The sequence below is a fragment of the Alligator sinensis genome, unplaced genomic scaffold (genome assembly GCF_000455745.1).
Source record: "Alligator sinensis unplaced genomic scaffold, ASM45574v1 scaffold391_1, whole genome shotgun sequence".
Classification (NCBI taxonomy): domain Eukaryota; kingdom Metazoa; phylum Chordata; order Crocodylia; family Alligatoridae; genus Alligator; species Alligator sinensis.
The window spans coordinates 3,884,614-3,900,075 of record NW_005841889.1 but is presented as its reverse complement, the minus strand read 5'-3'; the positions used below and the strand labels follow the sequence as shown (position 1 = coordinate 3,900,075).

General features: G+C 41.0%; 1 protein-coding gene across 1 annotated transcript in view; it reads right to left on the bottom strand.

Annotated features, from left to right (window-relative positions):
• Positions 1-185: 185 nt before the first annotated feature.
• WNK2 (WNK lysine deficient protein kinase 2) overlaps positions 186-15,462 on the bottom strand; it is a 203,770-nt gene continuing 188,493 nt past the window's right edge. The window contains exons 29-30 of the mRNA XM_025197119.1: positions 11,244-11,355; positions 186-430 (exon numbers count right to left, since the gene is read on the bottom strand). Of these exons, the coding sequence (XP_025052904.1) occupies positions 402-430; positions 11,244-11,355 (141 nt within the window). The 3' untranslated portion in view covers positions 186-401. The remainder of the gene's footprint in view (positions 431-11,243; positions 11,356-15,462) is intronic.

The window sequence follows — 15,462 nt, the reverse complement described above, 5'->3', positions numbered from 1 at the left end:
AATTCTGGTTCTAATGGAATTTGAACAAATTTAATGTTCCCTTTTGGAAAAGACTTAATTTAATTACAATTAACTATGAGCCAGAAAGAATTCAAACATAAGTCTGATACCTCCCCCTCTCCCAAAACTGTTCCCAGCACCTCAGTTCTTAGGACTTAAGAGAAGAGAACCATTTTTGACCAAAATCTGTTTCCCCCAAAATATTTTTCCTTTATTTTTGCATAACATTTCTGTATTTCCAACTCTTAATAAAAAATGCTTAGAAAGAAGTTACAAAATTGTGAAGAGCGGACCAGAATAGTACAGAATTGCTTGCACGACATCATTTCACAGCTTCCTCTTCCTCCCGCTTAGCTGAAGTAGGACCGTGTGCTTGGCACTGCCTCTGAGCTGGCCACGTGTCACTCAGCGATGGTCTCATTTTCAGAATCTAAAAAACATAAGCCACCACATAAGATTACAGACCCATCTGGCAAGAAAGGCATGTGCTAGTGAGGTTTCCTATCTGCCGTGGATATGTTAGGTGCTTTACAAAAACAGGAAATGAACTGCGAGGTAAACAACATCCATTTGTGCCACACGTAAAGACTCCCTAATACAAAGATGTTTAAAGGCACTGATTTAAAAGGGTGTTCAAGTAAATCTAAGGCACCTTGCAGAGCTATTCAAACTAGGGCTTGAAGTTTGAGGTGCGACTTTGATCCTGTTGTCTCCTTCACATTTCCATATCACAAGGGCTGGGAGATTTCCAGTTCTACAGATAATAAATGGGGGAACCCAGGAAATGTGTCCAGAATTAGTGTCAGCATGTAGAGATTTCTTACTGAACCAGGGACTTACGTGGGGCATGCGACTGTCAGGGCTGTGCTCAAAGGATTCTGAGGTTAGCACAAGAGCTTTCAAATCAGCAGAAAATAGCTTGCACTGTGCACTACACATTATTGCAGCCTGCCTCACAAACGATGAATTAGCATTGCTGTGCAAGGTTTTTCTTGCTGCTGCACGTTTAGCAACACTATCCAAACTGACCCTACTTTTTTTAGAAGAAAATAAATCAAGCCTATGCTTTCCTAAGGCCTGGGATGTACAGAAAGTGCAAGCTCAGGGCTCCAAAAAACAACAGATGAACAGACCCACTGTACTAGTATAGACTCCCTCCCCTTGCACACAAGATGGCAGGATGGCATATAAAATACAACTTTACAGTACCTGGAACCCCATTTAAATAACTTCAAACCATGACCATCAAAATCAGCTCAAATCATGCACTTAAAAGGAGAATGTGGAGCAACGCACAAGAAACAGCACCATTTTCCATCCCTCCCCATCATGCTTCCACATATACAACATTTGCCACAGGCTCAGATGAATTGTCCTGGCAGCCCTCAGAAAAAGTGCACTCAAGTCTTCCCATCTATGTCACAGATGTTCACACTGATTATGAGGTCCGAGTGTGTATGGTTTATACAGAGTTTGGTAGTCTCTTTCACCATAAAATAAAGTCTTTAAGATTGTACGCTCTTTAGGGCAAAGAAAAGAAGAACAATGAAGGGGAAAGCATCTCCTAGACCAGCAAACCTCAACCAGGGTGCTGTAGCACCCTGCAGTGCCTTGAGAGCCTTTCTAGAGAATTTTGCAATCCCACACAACATTAGCACTTCCAGGTGAACAAATGTGATTCACAAAGTAAAGCCACATATTTCAAATAGGAACCCATAGTGTTAAAACATCCTGACCTAGTCTGGTCTTTCAGAGTGCTCTGCAACAGAAGATTTGCTCATTACTTTTCTGTAGTCAGAAAAAGGGGAAATTAAAAGCTGGCATTTTTTGAATGGTGCCTTAGAACTAATTGGGGGTGGGGTTGGGTCTAAAAAAAATAAAAATAAAAAAAAAATTGAAAACTACTGTCCTAAACAGATATATAATGCTGATGAGGTTTGATACAGGTCTTGTTAACTCCCACAATTTTTAATATTAGATCTAATGACACCCTTCTTCTTTCCCCACACCAGCTACCCTGACCTGCCTGCTCATGTGGTTCACCCACTTAAAAGTTAGTAGCATCATGTCTTGACTGTGACCATTAGCCTTTGACTAAAGTCAGTTCTGCAACTACCTAGATCCCCCACAGCTCTCAAACAATAGCCTATCATAAAGGACATCACTTAGTGCTTCTCAGCCATTATTCCCAGTCCATAGTGCTTTACTGAAATATGCATGAACATTGTCATCTCCATTTTACAAAAATTGAGAGACAGTGAAGTTATGGAACTGGCCCAAAGTTACGTAACAAATCAGTTATGACATCAAAAACAATGTCTCCAGACTCCCAACTGCCTGTTTTACCCACCACTTGAAGCCTATGCCTAAGAACAATTTCCAGTTCTGAAGCCAGCCTGAAATCCTTGCAGGAGTCAGACTAGGGACTGCAACAGCTGAATACTTTCCTATTAACAGTCTGGAGGTATGGGTAACTCAAATAAACCTAAAACCTTGTCCTTACCAGGAAAAAATAGGGGAGGTACTGCTCATGTTTCACACAATATTCAGTAAGTGCCAATAGTTTGGATGAAGAATCAAGTAAACCAGTGGTGATGCACAGGGGGTGCACATGGATCCCCCGAGAGCACTGGTGCACCCCATCAGGCCACGCTCCCTGTTTAGGCGACAGACAGGGGGTCAGGTGGGAGTGCTGGTGCCCCGCCGAGCACGCTGGCCAGGGAGTGGAGCCACCAGCAAAAGCAGCCATGCCGCTTCTGGAAGTGGCTGCAGGATTTCTAAATAATCTCTTAGAATATATTTGCCCTGCTTCATATATGATTTGCAGCAGTACATTCACTTCCTGTTGGGTCAATCCATTGCAGAGTAGCCTCTTCTTCATTCCCTATGGCAATTTGGTTAGCTGTTTGAACTATGCCAGCATTCCAATAGTCTTATAAAATGCTTTAACTGTTTTAGACATGCGTTGTAATATAATACAAGATAAATTCGCCATGATTTCCCACCGACTTCCATGATGCAGTCAAGATGGAAGATGAAGGCACCTTGTGGGTCCACATGCAAGGGAAAGCTTTAGTCAGTACTGCAATTTACCTGCTTCCCATTGTTCTTTAAACAGAAAATGCTATGCAATAGCACACCAAATACAGAGCATGTTACCACTTCTGGCATGCTACTGTGCTGGTCTCTGTCTAACTTAAAAGGCAGATGGAAACTTTACCATAAAAGAGCTAAGTAAATAAAACACACTCTTTTTGTGCTTGCAGGCAGCCTTAATACCCTTTTTGCTTGAGCAAGAAAACATCGCCCGTTTTAAACCAGTTTGTTAAGCCTAAACTCCTAAAGCAGAGCCTCAATGAAACCAAGTGCTGGGCCTTTGTGCTTGCACCTAAATGATGCTAAAGGCATGATCCACACTGTGATAAGTTTCTTTGCATCTAACAGCAAGATTATGCTACTCAAAATCCTCTTTATTGCCCTGAATCATGATGCATTTTAGCCAATGCCCAATATTATGCGGCTGATCAAACAGCTTGAAATAAGTTTCTAATGCTGAAGAGCAAGACATGACAACTTGTTCTTCTCACACAGTAGAAATCTACCCTGGACATTCCTTACGCATCATGGGATCACTCCAACATACTGTAGTCATGCACTGGAAAGGGCTGTAACAGGTTGGATGTGTGCCAGCAAATCCATAAACTGGCAGCACATCAAGGTAAATGAATCCAAGTTCTTCTCACTTACCAGGACTGAAATCACCAACCACCTATCATGGGGATTTCACTGTTAGAGCAGAGATTAACCAAACACTGCTAGAAGATTCTCTGACATGCACAGTGTTTGCACAGTTATTACAGTAAACCTAAAGCTTGATGATGTTTTGCATATAAAATGTTCCAAATGCTTTAAAATGCTTCTAGTCTGTAAGTCACTTCAGGGAAAAAAGCTCTACACTGGATCAGAAAGCTGATAGCAACTACACCTCCAATACATGATAGCTGGCACACTGGAAAAAGAAAGGTGGACCAGCTAATTCATAAAATGATGCCAGGTGATTATCTAATGCTATAAAATGCCAGATCTGTTAAGACAGCCAAGACTGAATCCCAGACAATTATTTAAAATGGCTTTATTTACCAATAGCACCTTGACTCCATAGTACATCCAAGTCCCTTGGAGTTACAAAATTCCTTGCTGACAAAATTTACTACCCTGACACCAGCTTTCCTGATTTTTCAAGCCTGATTATTCAATCTGCATTAGTAAGAAAATGAATAAATGTGGGCCTAAAACCTAGTTTCTTGAAACTGAAAAGCAGGTGCTAATTGCCCTCCGCACACAGAGGAGATAACAGAGTGAAGCAGATTAAAGAGGTGGAAGAGGGTAGCAACTGCACCACTGAAAAGTAGCCATCGAAGGTAACTGTTCTTGACAAACATCAATTCAACAGTTACATGAAGTAGCACATATGGGCTATTTGGTAGTCAGTCCCAGGAGAGGAGGCTGATTGACTCAAGTCCATCCAGGAGCAATCCCAGAAGAAGCAAGAGTACCAAGAACCTTGTGCTAATCCTCAATCAGAGGGAGCCCAGGGAGTTCCATAATAATCTGGTTTCAAAATTACAGGACCGAGTCAGAATATAACCCCTCTCTCCAGAAAAGCATACTAAGAAACAATTCCATAAATCAGGGGGAAGGGGGTGGGCAGCCTGTTTAGCAGAAAATTAGCCCAGCACCCTCCCCGAGTGCTACTCTAAGCCTCTTCACCTGCCCAATCTGCTGTTTGTTCCCTATTCAATCCACGGCTCTGCTTTCTGTTCTTTGTCCTATGTGCCGCTGTGCTGCATGTCCCCTCCCTGGCTTGCCAGGTACAGTACCACTTGCGGCATGCCTGCCACAGGCTGACCATCTCTGCCAAAGACGTACAAGAAAAATGCTAGTACCAAGCCAACCCACCCCCATCTGGTTGGCATTATTTCACATGCACAGCAAGACATATATTCATTGGTGACCAGTAAAACATTTTTGTTTCCCTCCTATGTAAAAGGCTTGCTACACAATTCATCCCCATCTCTCTCTCTCTCTCTCTCTCTCTCTCTCTCTCTCTCAAGTACCTTGTATCATATTCTACAAATGTAGCCATAAATATGAGAATGAAGGGGAAAGAAGAGGAGTCAAGAGGATGCAAGAAACTGTACAAATTATTATTACTGGGGACTCTGCCTTAATGCATTTAGTTTGTAAAATCTGCCTCAAAGCCAATGGCTCCAAAAGATGTACCCAACTGAGAGGTGGTAGTTGGCTGGCAAGGAGCCAGGTACTCAACAGATTTTTGCCATGTTTATACTAATCTGCCCAACTGGCATCTGAACCTCCTGAACACAACTTGAAACCCCTGCTTATTTTGAGGAGGAAGAAGTCCCACCATACCCAATACACTACAAAACAGACATCCAATTAGAATCCCCCACAGGCCACCTCCCAAAAAACTGGGAAGGACTGTCACTAATTCGACTGCAACAGTACACATGCTTTATTGGTCGATTCTGTTCTGTGTCCATGAATTTGTTTAGCAGTTTTAATGCTTACTTTCATTTTCTCAATTGAGGATACTATGCTGGGGGGAGGTGGGGAAATCTTTGAAACTACCTGGTGAAGCAATGTAATCTCCCGTTTGGTAGACTTGGGGACTAACGCTCTTATCTCAAAATAGAAGTCAGCAACATTAGCAGCTGTTTTACCTGGACTCAATCCTAGGGACAGTGTGGCAAAGTACTAGTATTATGTAGGAACAGATTGCCAAGCTGGCCATTTAGAGCAGTATCTAGACTCTGACAGCAGCCAGCACAAGATGCTTTAGGGAAGTACAAGAAACCACACAGTACACAGTGAAGGAATGCAAACACATCTATTTCTAATCAAGTGGCACTCTAGTACTTACTGTGCTGCACAAGTCCAGCTCTCTGTTACCATTCATCTGTCTCATAAAACCCTTTCTTTTTTCTTATCCCACAGCCTCATTCCTGCAACACGGTCCAACTTCTGCAACAAATGAGACTGGGATCCTACAGCACTGTCTTGCTGCCCTGCTCAGTCCTCATTCATTCCCAAAGCAGGCCCGTCTTGAGCCCTAAAAGCAGTACTGGCCCTGAAAAAGCTAGGGAATGGTGCAATGAAGTACAACTCAATGCATGCATCATGGGCAGGCCAAATTAAGGTGACACAGTCTTCTAACTGTTGAGGGCCTAATGGTGTGACCTGAAACGTATGTGAAAAGAATGTTTTTGTTTTAAAAGGCTAAAAACTGAAGAAAAAAAATCTACCACTGGGATTCCTATCGGCTCCTCTTGCAAGTCCTCAGAAGGGCTGGGAACCTCACATCCACAATACTGTCCTCCTCCCAACACAATATAATTGGTAGGGTTCTACGTGGATCTGCCACTAAAAGGGTTTGTGGAGGGGGGGAAGGACACAGATTCAAGAGACATTAGGGCTGGAATGGACCTCACGAGATCATCGGGTCCAGCCCCCTGCCTAAGGGGCAGGAACTCAGCTGGGGTCAGATGACTCCAGCAAGATAAGTATCCAGATGCAACTTGAACAGTTTGCCAGAAGATTTCAGTGCTAGTGCTGACAGCAAAGGAATGCTGGAATTGAGCAGGAATAGGTTCAGTCTTAAGTCCTGTCTAATGCTTACAGACCCTTCTGCCATCCCCCTTCACAGCCTCTGTCTTCTTTTGCTCCTATCCTTCCTTCTCTAGCTCAGGTCCCTAAAGCTTTCTTGTTGCTAGCCTTCTATTTTCTTCCCTCTCTTGCCTCTGCCCCCACCCCTCACATAGTCACACCACTCAACTTCTGCTCTGCTCACTAGTTCCCTGCTGCAGGCCCCCTTTGAACACCTATTTCTACCTTGTCTGATGGAGCCTCTATCTTTCTCTCTTCTGTATCTCCCCATTTGTAATAGTTCCTCCTCCCTCCTGCTCCTGGTTGTCTAATCATGGGAGAATGTCTTCTACCTTTCAGCTGATGCCCGGGACAAGATGGCTCCCAACATCACAGAGGAGCAATTGCAAAAGCTGAGCAGAAGTTTCCTGCAACCAATCAATCCTCACTCGCTCTATGGGGATGTCCACACACAGAGTGGTCATCACAGAGCAGTTCTGAGGGGATAGAGAATATTCAGTACTGATAAACTTCTGAGAATTTAGCTGCCCAATGCCAACAAGTCTCTGCTTAACATGTGAATGGAGATTCTCCAGGGGCTCATAATCTGGCAAGATTTGGCAAACTGCAAATCCCTGACATCAGAGCAAGCACTCTGTCAAATCCAGAGTGCCTGCTCCAGATGATGGAGATACGCCAATTATTTGAGCAGCTCAAACGCACGATCCCCCTACAAATATTCCACTAACCTTGTTCTTCAAAATAGTTAACCTGTTTTGTGTGAAATCTGACAAGAATTTAATCGTAGACAGGGAAAACTTCAGATTGAACTGGTAAAAACAGGAAAAAGTTATAAGCAACTGCAGCCAGGCTTGTATCATGTCTCAGTTATGGGTGTTGCAACCTTTCCCACCAATTACATGCACAGGCTTTACATAAATACATACAGCTAACCAGATAACATGAGGAATATTCATTTAATTCTCCCCCATTACCCGTAATTAACTGTTGTGAGAAACTTGAACTAATAAAGAGATTTTGGAGAAGTTCCTAGTTGGGTATGACACATGCACAAAGAACATGGCCAGCATTCAATATTCGTGTAGAATGTACTTAAAACAAAGAAATTAAATTAACTGAAACTCCATAGCTAGGTGTGAGCAAGTGTAGCAGAATCAGGCTATTATCAGTAAGTTCATGACTTTTAAAGGCAAGAAGGACTTTAAGATCATAGGAAAGTAGGGACATTGTGAGGTCCCTTTCAGCCCTGCTTTCCTATGATCCTAAAGTTCTCCTTGTCTTTAAAAGCTGTGAACATACTGATAGTAGCCTGATTCTGCACACTTGCTCACACTTTTTACTCTAAGTAGTTTCACTTAATTGCAGGTCTTCACTTGATTTATTTATTTACTGCTTAAACCACAGGACTGCTCAGCATGACCAGAAATAGCTGCCCATAGCAGTGAGAAAGATCTCAATCTGGGGTGACTACCTGCAAATCAAAATAAAGAGATATATTAAAAAAAAAAAAAAAAAAAAAAAAAAATCAACTCAAGTCTTGAGCTCTAGTCTTCTCTCAAGTACAATATTTCAGAAAGATCCACCACAACCCCCATTTTTAAGTGTGTGCAGGAAGCAGTGCTACAGCATATGCCACAGACTCAAAATTCTATTTCGATGGCTACATTAATTTATTTGGATCAAATGATATTTATAAATATTGTATTGCTGGCTCTTTTTGAACACACAGGAGATGTGCAGCAAGCATTCCTTTTCTCTAGTGTTGAAAGGAGAAAGCGATGGTGTATAGAGGGTTGCTATGTATGCATATGAAACGAAACAGAATTTGGAAGGCAGGAGAAAGATAGGAAAACCAAAAGCTCTAGAGTTCCTCCCCTTCTTCTACATCTACAGAGCACGAGTCTCCTGACCCCATGCTTACTGCATAGTTACAGCTTCAAGTATCCGTACTGATTTTTGTCTGTCTAGTCATGCAAGGCTTGAGAGTTAAAAGGGGATGCTTGGTACACTATCATGAGAGGTTCCCGCAAATTAAATCACCACTTTCCATCATACACCAAAGCTCTTGTGTCCTCTTGGTTCTCCTCAGTATTGCTGGTGGTACATTTTCACTTATGACAACCAACTCAAGGCTTCACGTGGCTACATGTCCATAGTCTTGTACAATATAACACCAGAAACACTGAAGCAAGTCAGACATATCAAACAGGAGTGCAGAGCTGTGTGCACTATGCAGACTTCTTGAATGTAGTCTCCCGTCTGCTGCAGGTTTTGGGTAGTGTCAGTTACAGGCAGCAGATGAGAACCAGTGAAGGCTGCGTTTGCTCCTTCAAAGTAAGCAAAGGGACAGGACTAGGGAGAAAAAACACTAACACCTTGGAAGAGTTCCCTGGTACAGCTAGAGAACAACAAAATCCAAAGTTGTAGGAAAACACTAGGTTTCTCACACAGTTTTCAAGCACAAAATGTTTATTTTTCTTTAATATATACAATCTCTTGGGGTTCTTAGTGCCACTGACTTTGTCAGTATACAAGGGATGGACTATACAACAGGCAATAGCGACAAACTGTAAGATTCAGTGCAAGCTGAAGGAGAAATGGTGTGAGAACATATTTTCCATGTTTGCTCATGAAGCATACAGACATAAATCTAAAAAAAAACAAACAAAAAACCCAACAAATTAAAGATACATGTTACAGAGAACAGAAATCTCTTACTACAGTAAGTATCTTGCCCAGGCAGAAGACTCTGCAAAATTGTCTATAAAATTCAATTCTAACTGAATTGATGGAATAATATATTCAAAGGGTACAAACAAAATAATTTAGACAGTTATAATGCTCAAAGTACAATAGAACTAAACAATTCACAGCCTGGCAGCACAAGACATCTCTGCCCTTCAGCAGATAGTATAAAATGTCATTGCAGTAAAGAGATATAGAGCAATGTGCCTTCAAATTTGACCTTGTAATGTTTTGTTACCAGTGCCCATAATGGTTTCCCTTAGTGCTTTCTAGTAAAATGAAACTTACCATCAGCAAATCAGTTACAGTGGTTACCTCGTGCCTTTAGACTGAGAGGTGAAGATGTAGATTCTATGCACAGTAAAATGGACAAAAAAGCAACTTTCAAACAGAAGAGGTGTCCATGCTACCTACAGTGCAAACTTAATTAAAATTTAAAAAAATTCAAACAAGATGTGGTCAGACACCAGAACTGAAGGATTCATTGGTCAAGGAAGAAAAAAAGAAAGAATTTCACATTTTATTCCATTTCAGTGTGCACACTTATCACTTCAGTGACAACACCATTCTTAACCAGTATCACCGACAGAATGGAAGGCAGCATACATGCAAGTACTGTACTTACATAGTTCTTACAGTAACCTGGAGATGGGTTCTCCTATAATCAAGACTTCAGTTAGATTTTTCACTTATGAAACATGCATGGATTTGTAATTTAACTGAACTACACAAGCCCATCAACAGAAAGAAAATGTAATCCATTTGCTGTTGAACTAAAAGTAGTATTTGTCTGCCAGTTCCCTGTTACAAAAATAAAAGTTGTCACCTGCAACAACTTTACCAACAACTGCATAACAGAATGAATTGCACTGCCCAAAGCTATTACTGTTCTTATATACAACTTACTTTCCTTGCTCCTGTAAATGCTCCTATTTTAAAATGCACATTTCATTAGTCACTGTACAAATGCAAATAAACTTGAGATCAGAGTCCCCATTGAATCCTCCCCCCCTTGCTAACTTTTTAAAAGCCTCAAAAATCCAAATTCACCCCACCAATTAAAATAAAAGCATTTACAGTAGAAAATGAAAAACAAAACTGGTAGAGAGCTTCAATTGTAAACTTTCAGGATTTTTGCAAATAAAAAAAATTTAACTCACAAGCAGATTGTAAATAAAATACACCTTTCAAATATTTGTACATCTCTTTCCAGCTGGAACTGAAAAGCTTAAATTCAAGGCACTGTACTCCTGCAGGGGTTAGTACAATTTTCTGATCATCAATTCAAGTACATTAACTTTAAAGATTGCAAGTGTAAATCACCAGAACACAACATAATAAAGTGTCTTCAGCAATGAAATATAAGCAAATATTGCCATAACAAACAAACTACCTTTTGTGAAAACATTTCACAGTGATTGCTTGATGCAGTATATGGCTGTGTACGCTATTAGGCCTGAACTGGGTGCCAGCAGTAGAACCATACCTCTTCAAACACATATGGCATCTATAGGCTCAAACACTCTGCATTACAATTTTGACATCATTGTTAGCTATCAAAAGGCAACAAAGCTATGTCATTCTCATGTTAGGGCCAGGTGGACTGGCAGCAGGTTGCTGCAGGGACACTGGATACATCTGCAAGCCAGTTTTGCCAAGAGCCGAGAACTGTGCAATGCTCTGACCACCTACAATCCCAGGTTGTGCTGTTGTGCCCGACCACTGTATTCCATAAACTGGGGGAGGGAAAACTCCTCCATATTGATAAAGAGGCATCACATAAGGTGTTACTGTGCCAGAAAGAGTAGTACCTGGCATAGGCACTGGCATGGATGGTGAAACTCCAGGAGTTAATGCAGCTGACATGGGACAAGACACTGGAACAACGCACTTTTTCCCCATTCCTGTTCTTACTGAATTAACCTACAAAAAGAAAAATAAAAAAGCATAGCTATTAAGCTTATAAACTCCTAACTGAGGAATGCAGCGTCATATTTTTGAACTACAAGTGCACCATGGAATCAGTTATGTTTCAACCCACCCATGGCAAAAGAAATTCAGCTCCGATGCTGGTCTTGCTCCCTCCAGTGGCCAATGCCTTGAACAACAGGGTGAGCAACACCCTACCCCATCCCGACTGATCCTTGCTAGAGTAAGCCCTGAGCATTAAACAGATAGGAAATGAAGGTGAGGAAAAGTGGTTTGGCCTCTTCACTGTTAAGCAGCTACTGTTAGACTAAAATCATTCATATCAACTGGCAGCACAGGGGAGGCATTATTTTACCCTCAAACTCTTTCTAAGGACAAGATACTTTGGAAAGTTAAAATAAAAAAGTTTTATGTGGAACAAACGTGGATCCCTGAGGATGTACCAGCTAAGTTACTAAGAGGATGGGCCATGCAGATGTCTCAGAATATATGAGAGAACTTAGCATCACAAGAAAGCCAGAACAGCAGCTCCTTTTAGCAATTTCCCCCTTCCTCCATGCTTCCTCTTCTGGGATTCGTGCCTCACTAATGCATACAAATCCTCATCTCAATCTTATTTTAACTTCATTCACTCCTCCTAGCCATGTTCTTTACCACTGATTAATCTGCAGTCTTTTTAAAAAAAGTTGGCACTAAGTAGTTCAATCTCATTGAAAATATCTGGAGTTTGCTCAGTAGGATGAGAGAAAGGGTTTTCTTTCTTAAACAGAGGACAACTGGGATTCCTGAGAATTATGTGCTTAATAATAGAGCAAACACCTAGGAACGATTATTGAACAGGACACACTGTCTAGTCTCCCTTTAGACTGGGTTACCAAGATTGTATTTTTTTCATTTCACACGCAATTTATAAATGCCTGCAGTGATTCTTCCATGCCAACACCTATTCTTGAACACCAAAAGATACTGAGGTTTCTTTTAGTTTGGAAATGTCACCTCTAGAGGGAACAGGTCACATTTTGAAAACTAGTTCAAATGATTTTAAGGAAGGACAAGAAGCAAGTAGGAATGCACATGCAACAGTGTGCGTGGAGGGGGGAGGGGGAGATTTGGGGGTGTGTATGGGAGAGGTATGTGGAAGGGGGAGGGGGTTCTAGAATTTGCCTTTATGCCAAAAAGAGTAATGTTGCAGATTGGATATTTTACTTTTAGGGCTGGAAACTTTTATTCCAAAACAAAACTTGAAACTTTAGACAGTGCAGAAATATATTATGCCTTCTCTTGGTTTCATTTATCCTTAATGCGCAGTTTGAGTCTGACTGTGTGCAATACAATATTAAAAATATTCATATCTGTATAGTGGGTTTGAAATAAGTTATGCAGAAAGAGCAATAAAAAATAAATGGCATGAACCATGTTTTTTCAGGTTTCTTGATTCTTTTATAGTTATAATGCTGCCAAAACTATTAAAGACGCATAGAAAAGAAAAATTAACAAACAGATGAACAGAGGACAGAAGACAGAATTATTTTAAAACTGTTATTAAGCACATATTTTAACATCCTAAAAATGGTGTTTTCAAACAAGCCAGAATGTTCCAAGTGACTGACAGCCAATGTACCATGAACATAGTTCACTTCAATCTACAATTTACTAAACTGTTCCAACAAGCAAAAAATGATATAGCATTACTGGAAGTCATAAGATAGCACTATTACATACAGTCTTGCTGGCTGCATTTATCTCAAAGTATCAGAATTAGAACTTGGTGAAAGGATTATTGTTAGTTGTGGTGCAGCTCTTTTGAGATGCTGAGAAATCTGGTTTTACCTTGCTGTGTGTGCTTCTATCCTTCTTCATCTTCCTCAATTTAGGCACAGCAGCTTCTTGCAGGTTATAACCATGTAGCTGGACACAACACTGCCCAACGCCCCCAAAATAACTATACACAACTATTTTGTAAAGGTCACAACCGAGGTATACAAATATTCTGAGGACCTTTCTACCACCTTTGTTGTGCTTTCTAGAAGACAATGACTGATTTAATACTTTACGAAGTATGCCTGCTTCATAATTATTGCATCTTTTCCAGCTTAGGGGCCCCAGATCTGCATGCGGGATGACAGGAGGCTACCGCTGCTGGCTAGTGACATGAGTTTTGCTTTTAGCCATTTGAGGTGCTATTTCCCAGAAACCCCTGCACCTATCTCCTTGAAGCGTGGCAGGCCTCATGCCCTCAGAAGGGGCTACCATCCCTACAATTGTCATCTGAATCAGGCAAGAAATGACAAAGTTATAGGCATTTTCATGATTCCCCATTATAGCCTATAGGCAAAACATCAAAACACATTGAAACACCCTAACAGTTTTGACGAAATGAAACAGAACAGTGCTTCAAAATGAAACGACACACCGTCCCTTTGAAATGGCAAAACGGAAGTCAAAACAAAACGGGGCTTTTTAGCGCAGCCCTAGTGATAACCTAACCCAAATGAAACAGGGTTAACATTGCGGCAGTTTTTCTACACTTGTATCACTACAGGGTAAGCAATGGTTACATCATAACAGCTTATATCAGTATCTTTGGCAGGTAGAGACACAGATGTGATGCCAGTCACTATATCTACTGAATTAGATGCAAAAAATTCAGGAAAATCTGAAATTCTGATCCACACTGCTCAAAAGTTTGCTTGCGTGTACTGGCATTTAGGATTGTAATTAAAATCAGCTAGGTATTTCTTTAGGTCTGCCTATGGATCAGCTAGTTAACTGCAGTACACTTGAGGAATTCTGCTGGACTCCACACAGAGCAGGACACTGTTGGATTTTCCAAATATGCTACCCTGATCAATTTTAAAAATGCTTCAAAAGTTCCAAGTGGGACCTGGCATCTGTAAGTTTCCAGGTTAAATTGCATGCTGAATTAAGTCACCAATTTCTCCATCACTTCATGAGGGGGGTCAAATCCATGGTGAGAGAAGTCCTACTCACTCAGTATACTTTTGCTGGACCAGATGCCCTTTTTTTGCTGACAAGTTCTCACCAGCTATGATCATTAAGGCATTTGGAATGACACTGGAGCAACGCTGTGATTGTTGTGATTCAGGCTTGTTTTGCTTTACCCTGATGATTTTAATACTCATTACTATTGAGTGCATATTAAAACAGGAGGCACTGTGTGTCAATTACAGAGACTACAATAGCGTTTCCTGGTATCAGGATGTACTACATACATCTCTAAGTACTCTGGGTAGGTTGAGACTGCATACTTCCTCCTGAAGTTATCTTAGGAGGTACAGGAATATTGAAGGGTGAAGTCTGACTGGACCTGAAGGCCAGAAGCCATAGCACCAGAATGATGTATCCTGTTCTAGCTGTCTCAGTTTATGGGTTTCGGGGAACCACTACAGTCTTTGTGCAACAGCTTTGTTTGCGTCTTCTAGCCCCTTGCCAATGCTTCTAAGAAAGCTAAATTCTCTTGGTGGGAAGAGGAAGCAGAGCTGTCTTTATTTTTGATCTGATCTTTATACACTATCTCACTGCCAGTGATGAGAAGACCTGAATTTTATCCAATTTTGTTTGATTTTGCATAAGCCAAAATACTGACATATTAGTTTCCTATTGTGTGTTCCTTTCTGGTATTTGTTCTAGGCATTTTATTTATTAAAATAGCCTGGGCATAAACACCGAGTAAACAGGGTCCTCATGCTGAATGTAGCAAGCAGAGCCATCTAAAATTTGCATCTGTAGTCACTTAATATAAAAATAACTTGCCTGCTAGAGAAATGTTATGCAGCTTTAGGCATTTGGAAATGTACTCTATAAATAATATTGAAAGAGAAGTAGAAGAGGAAACCATTTTTCTTCCTTCCTTCTCTTTCCTCCCTCTTAGTAATCCTTACCCCATCAAAAATACTGTATTTACTTTACTGTAAACCACATTCATAACCACACAAACAATGTGTGATTTAGGCTGCTTGTACATGCCACGGGGATTTACTTCAGTTTACTTTTCCCTAAATTGAAGCAGTGGCTTTTTAAAAACACTGCTTCAATTTAAACTGAAGTAAACCCCTATGGCATGTACACAAGGGTTGGGCC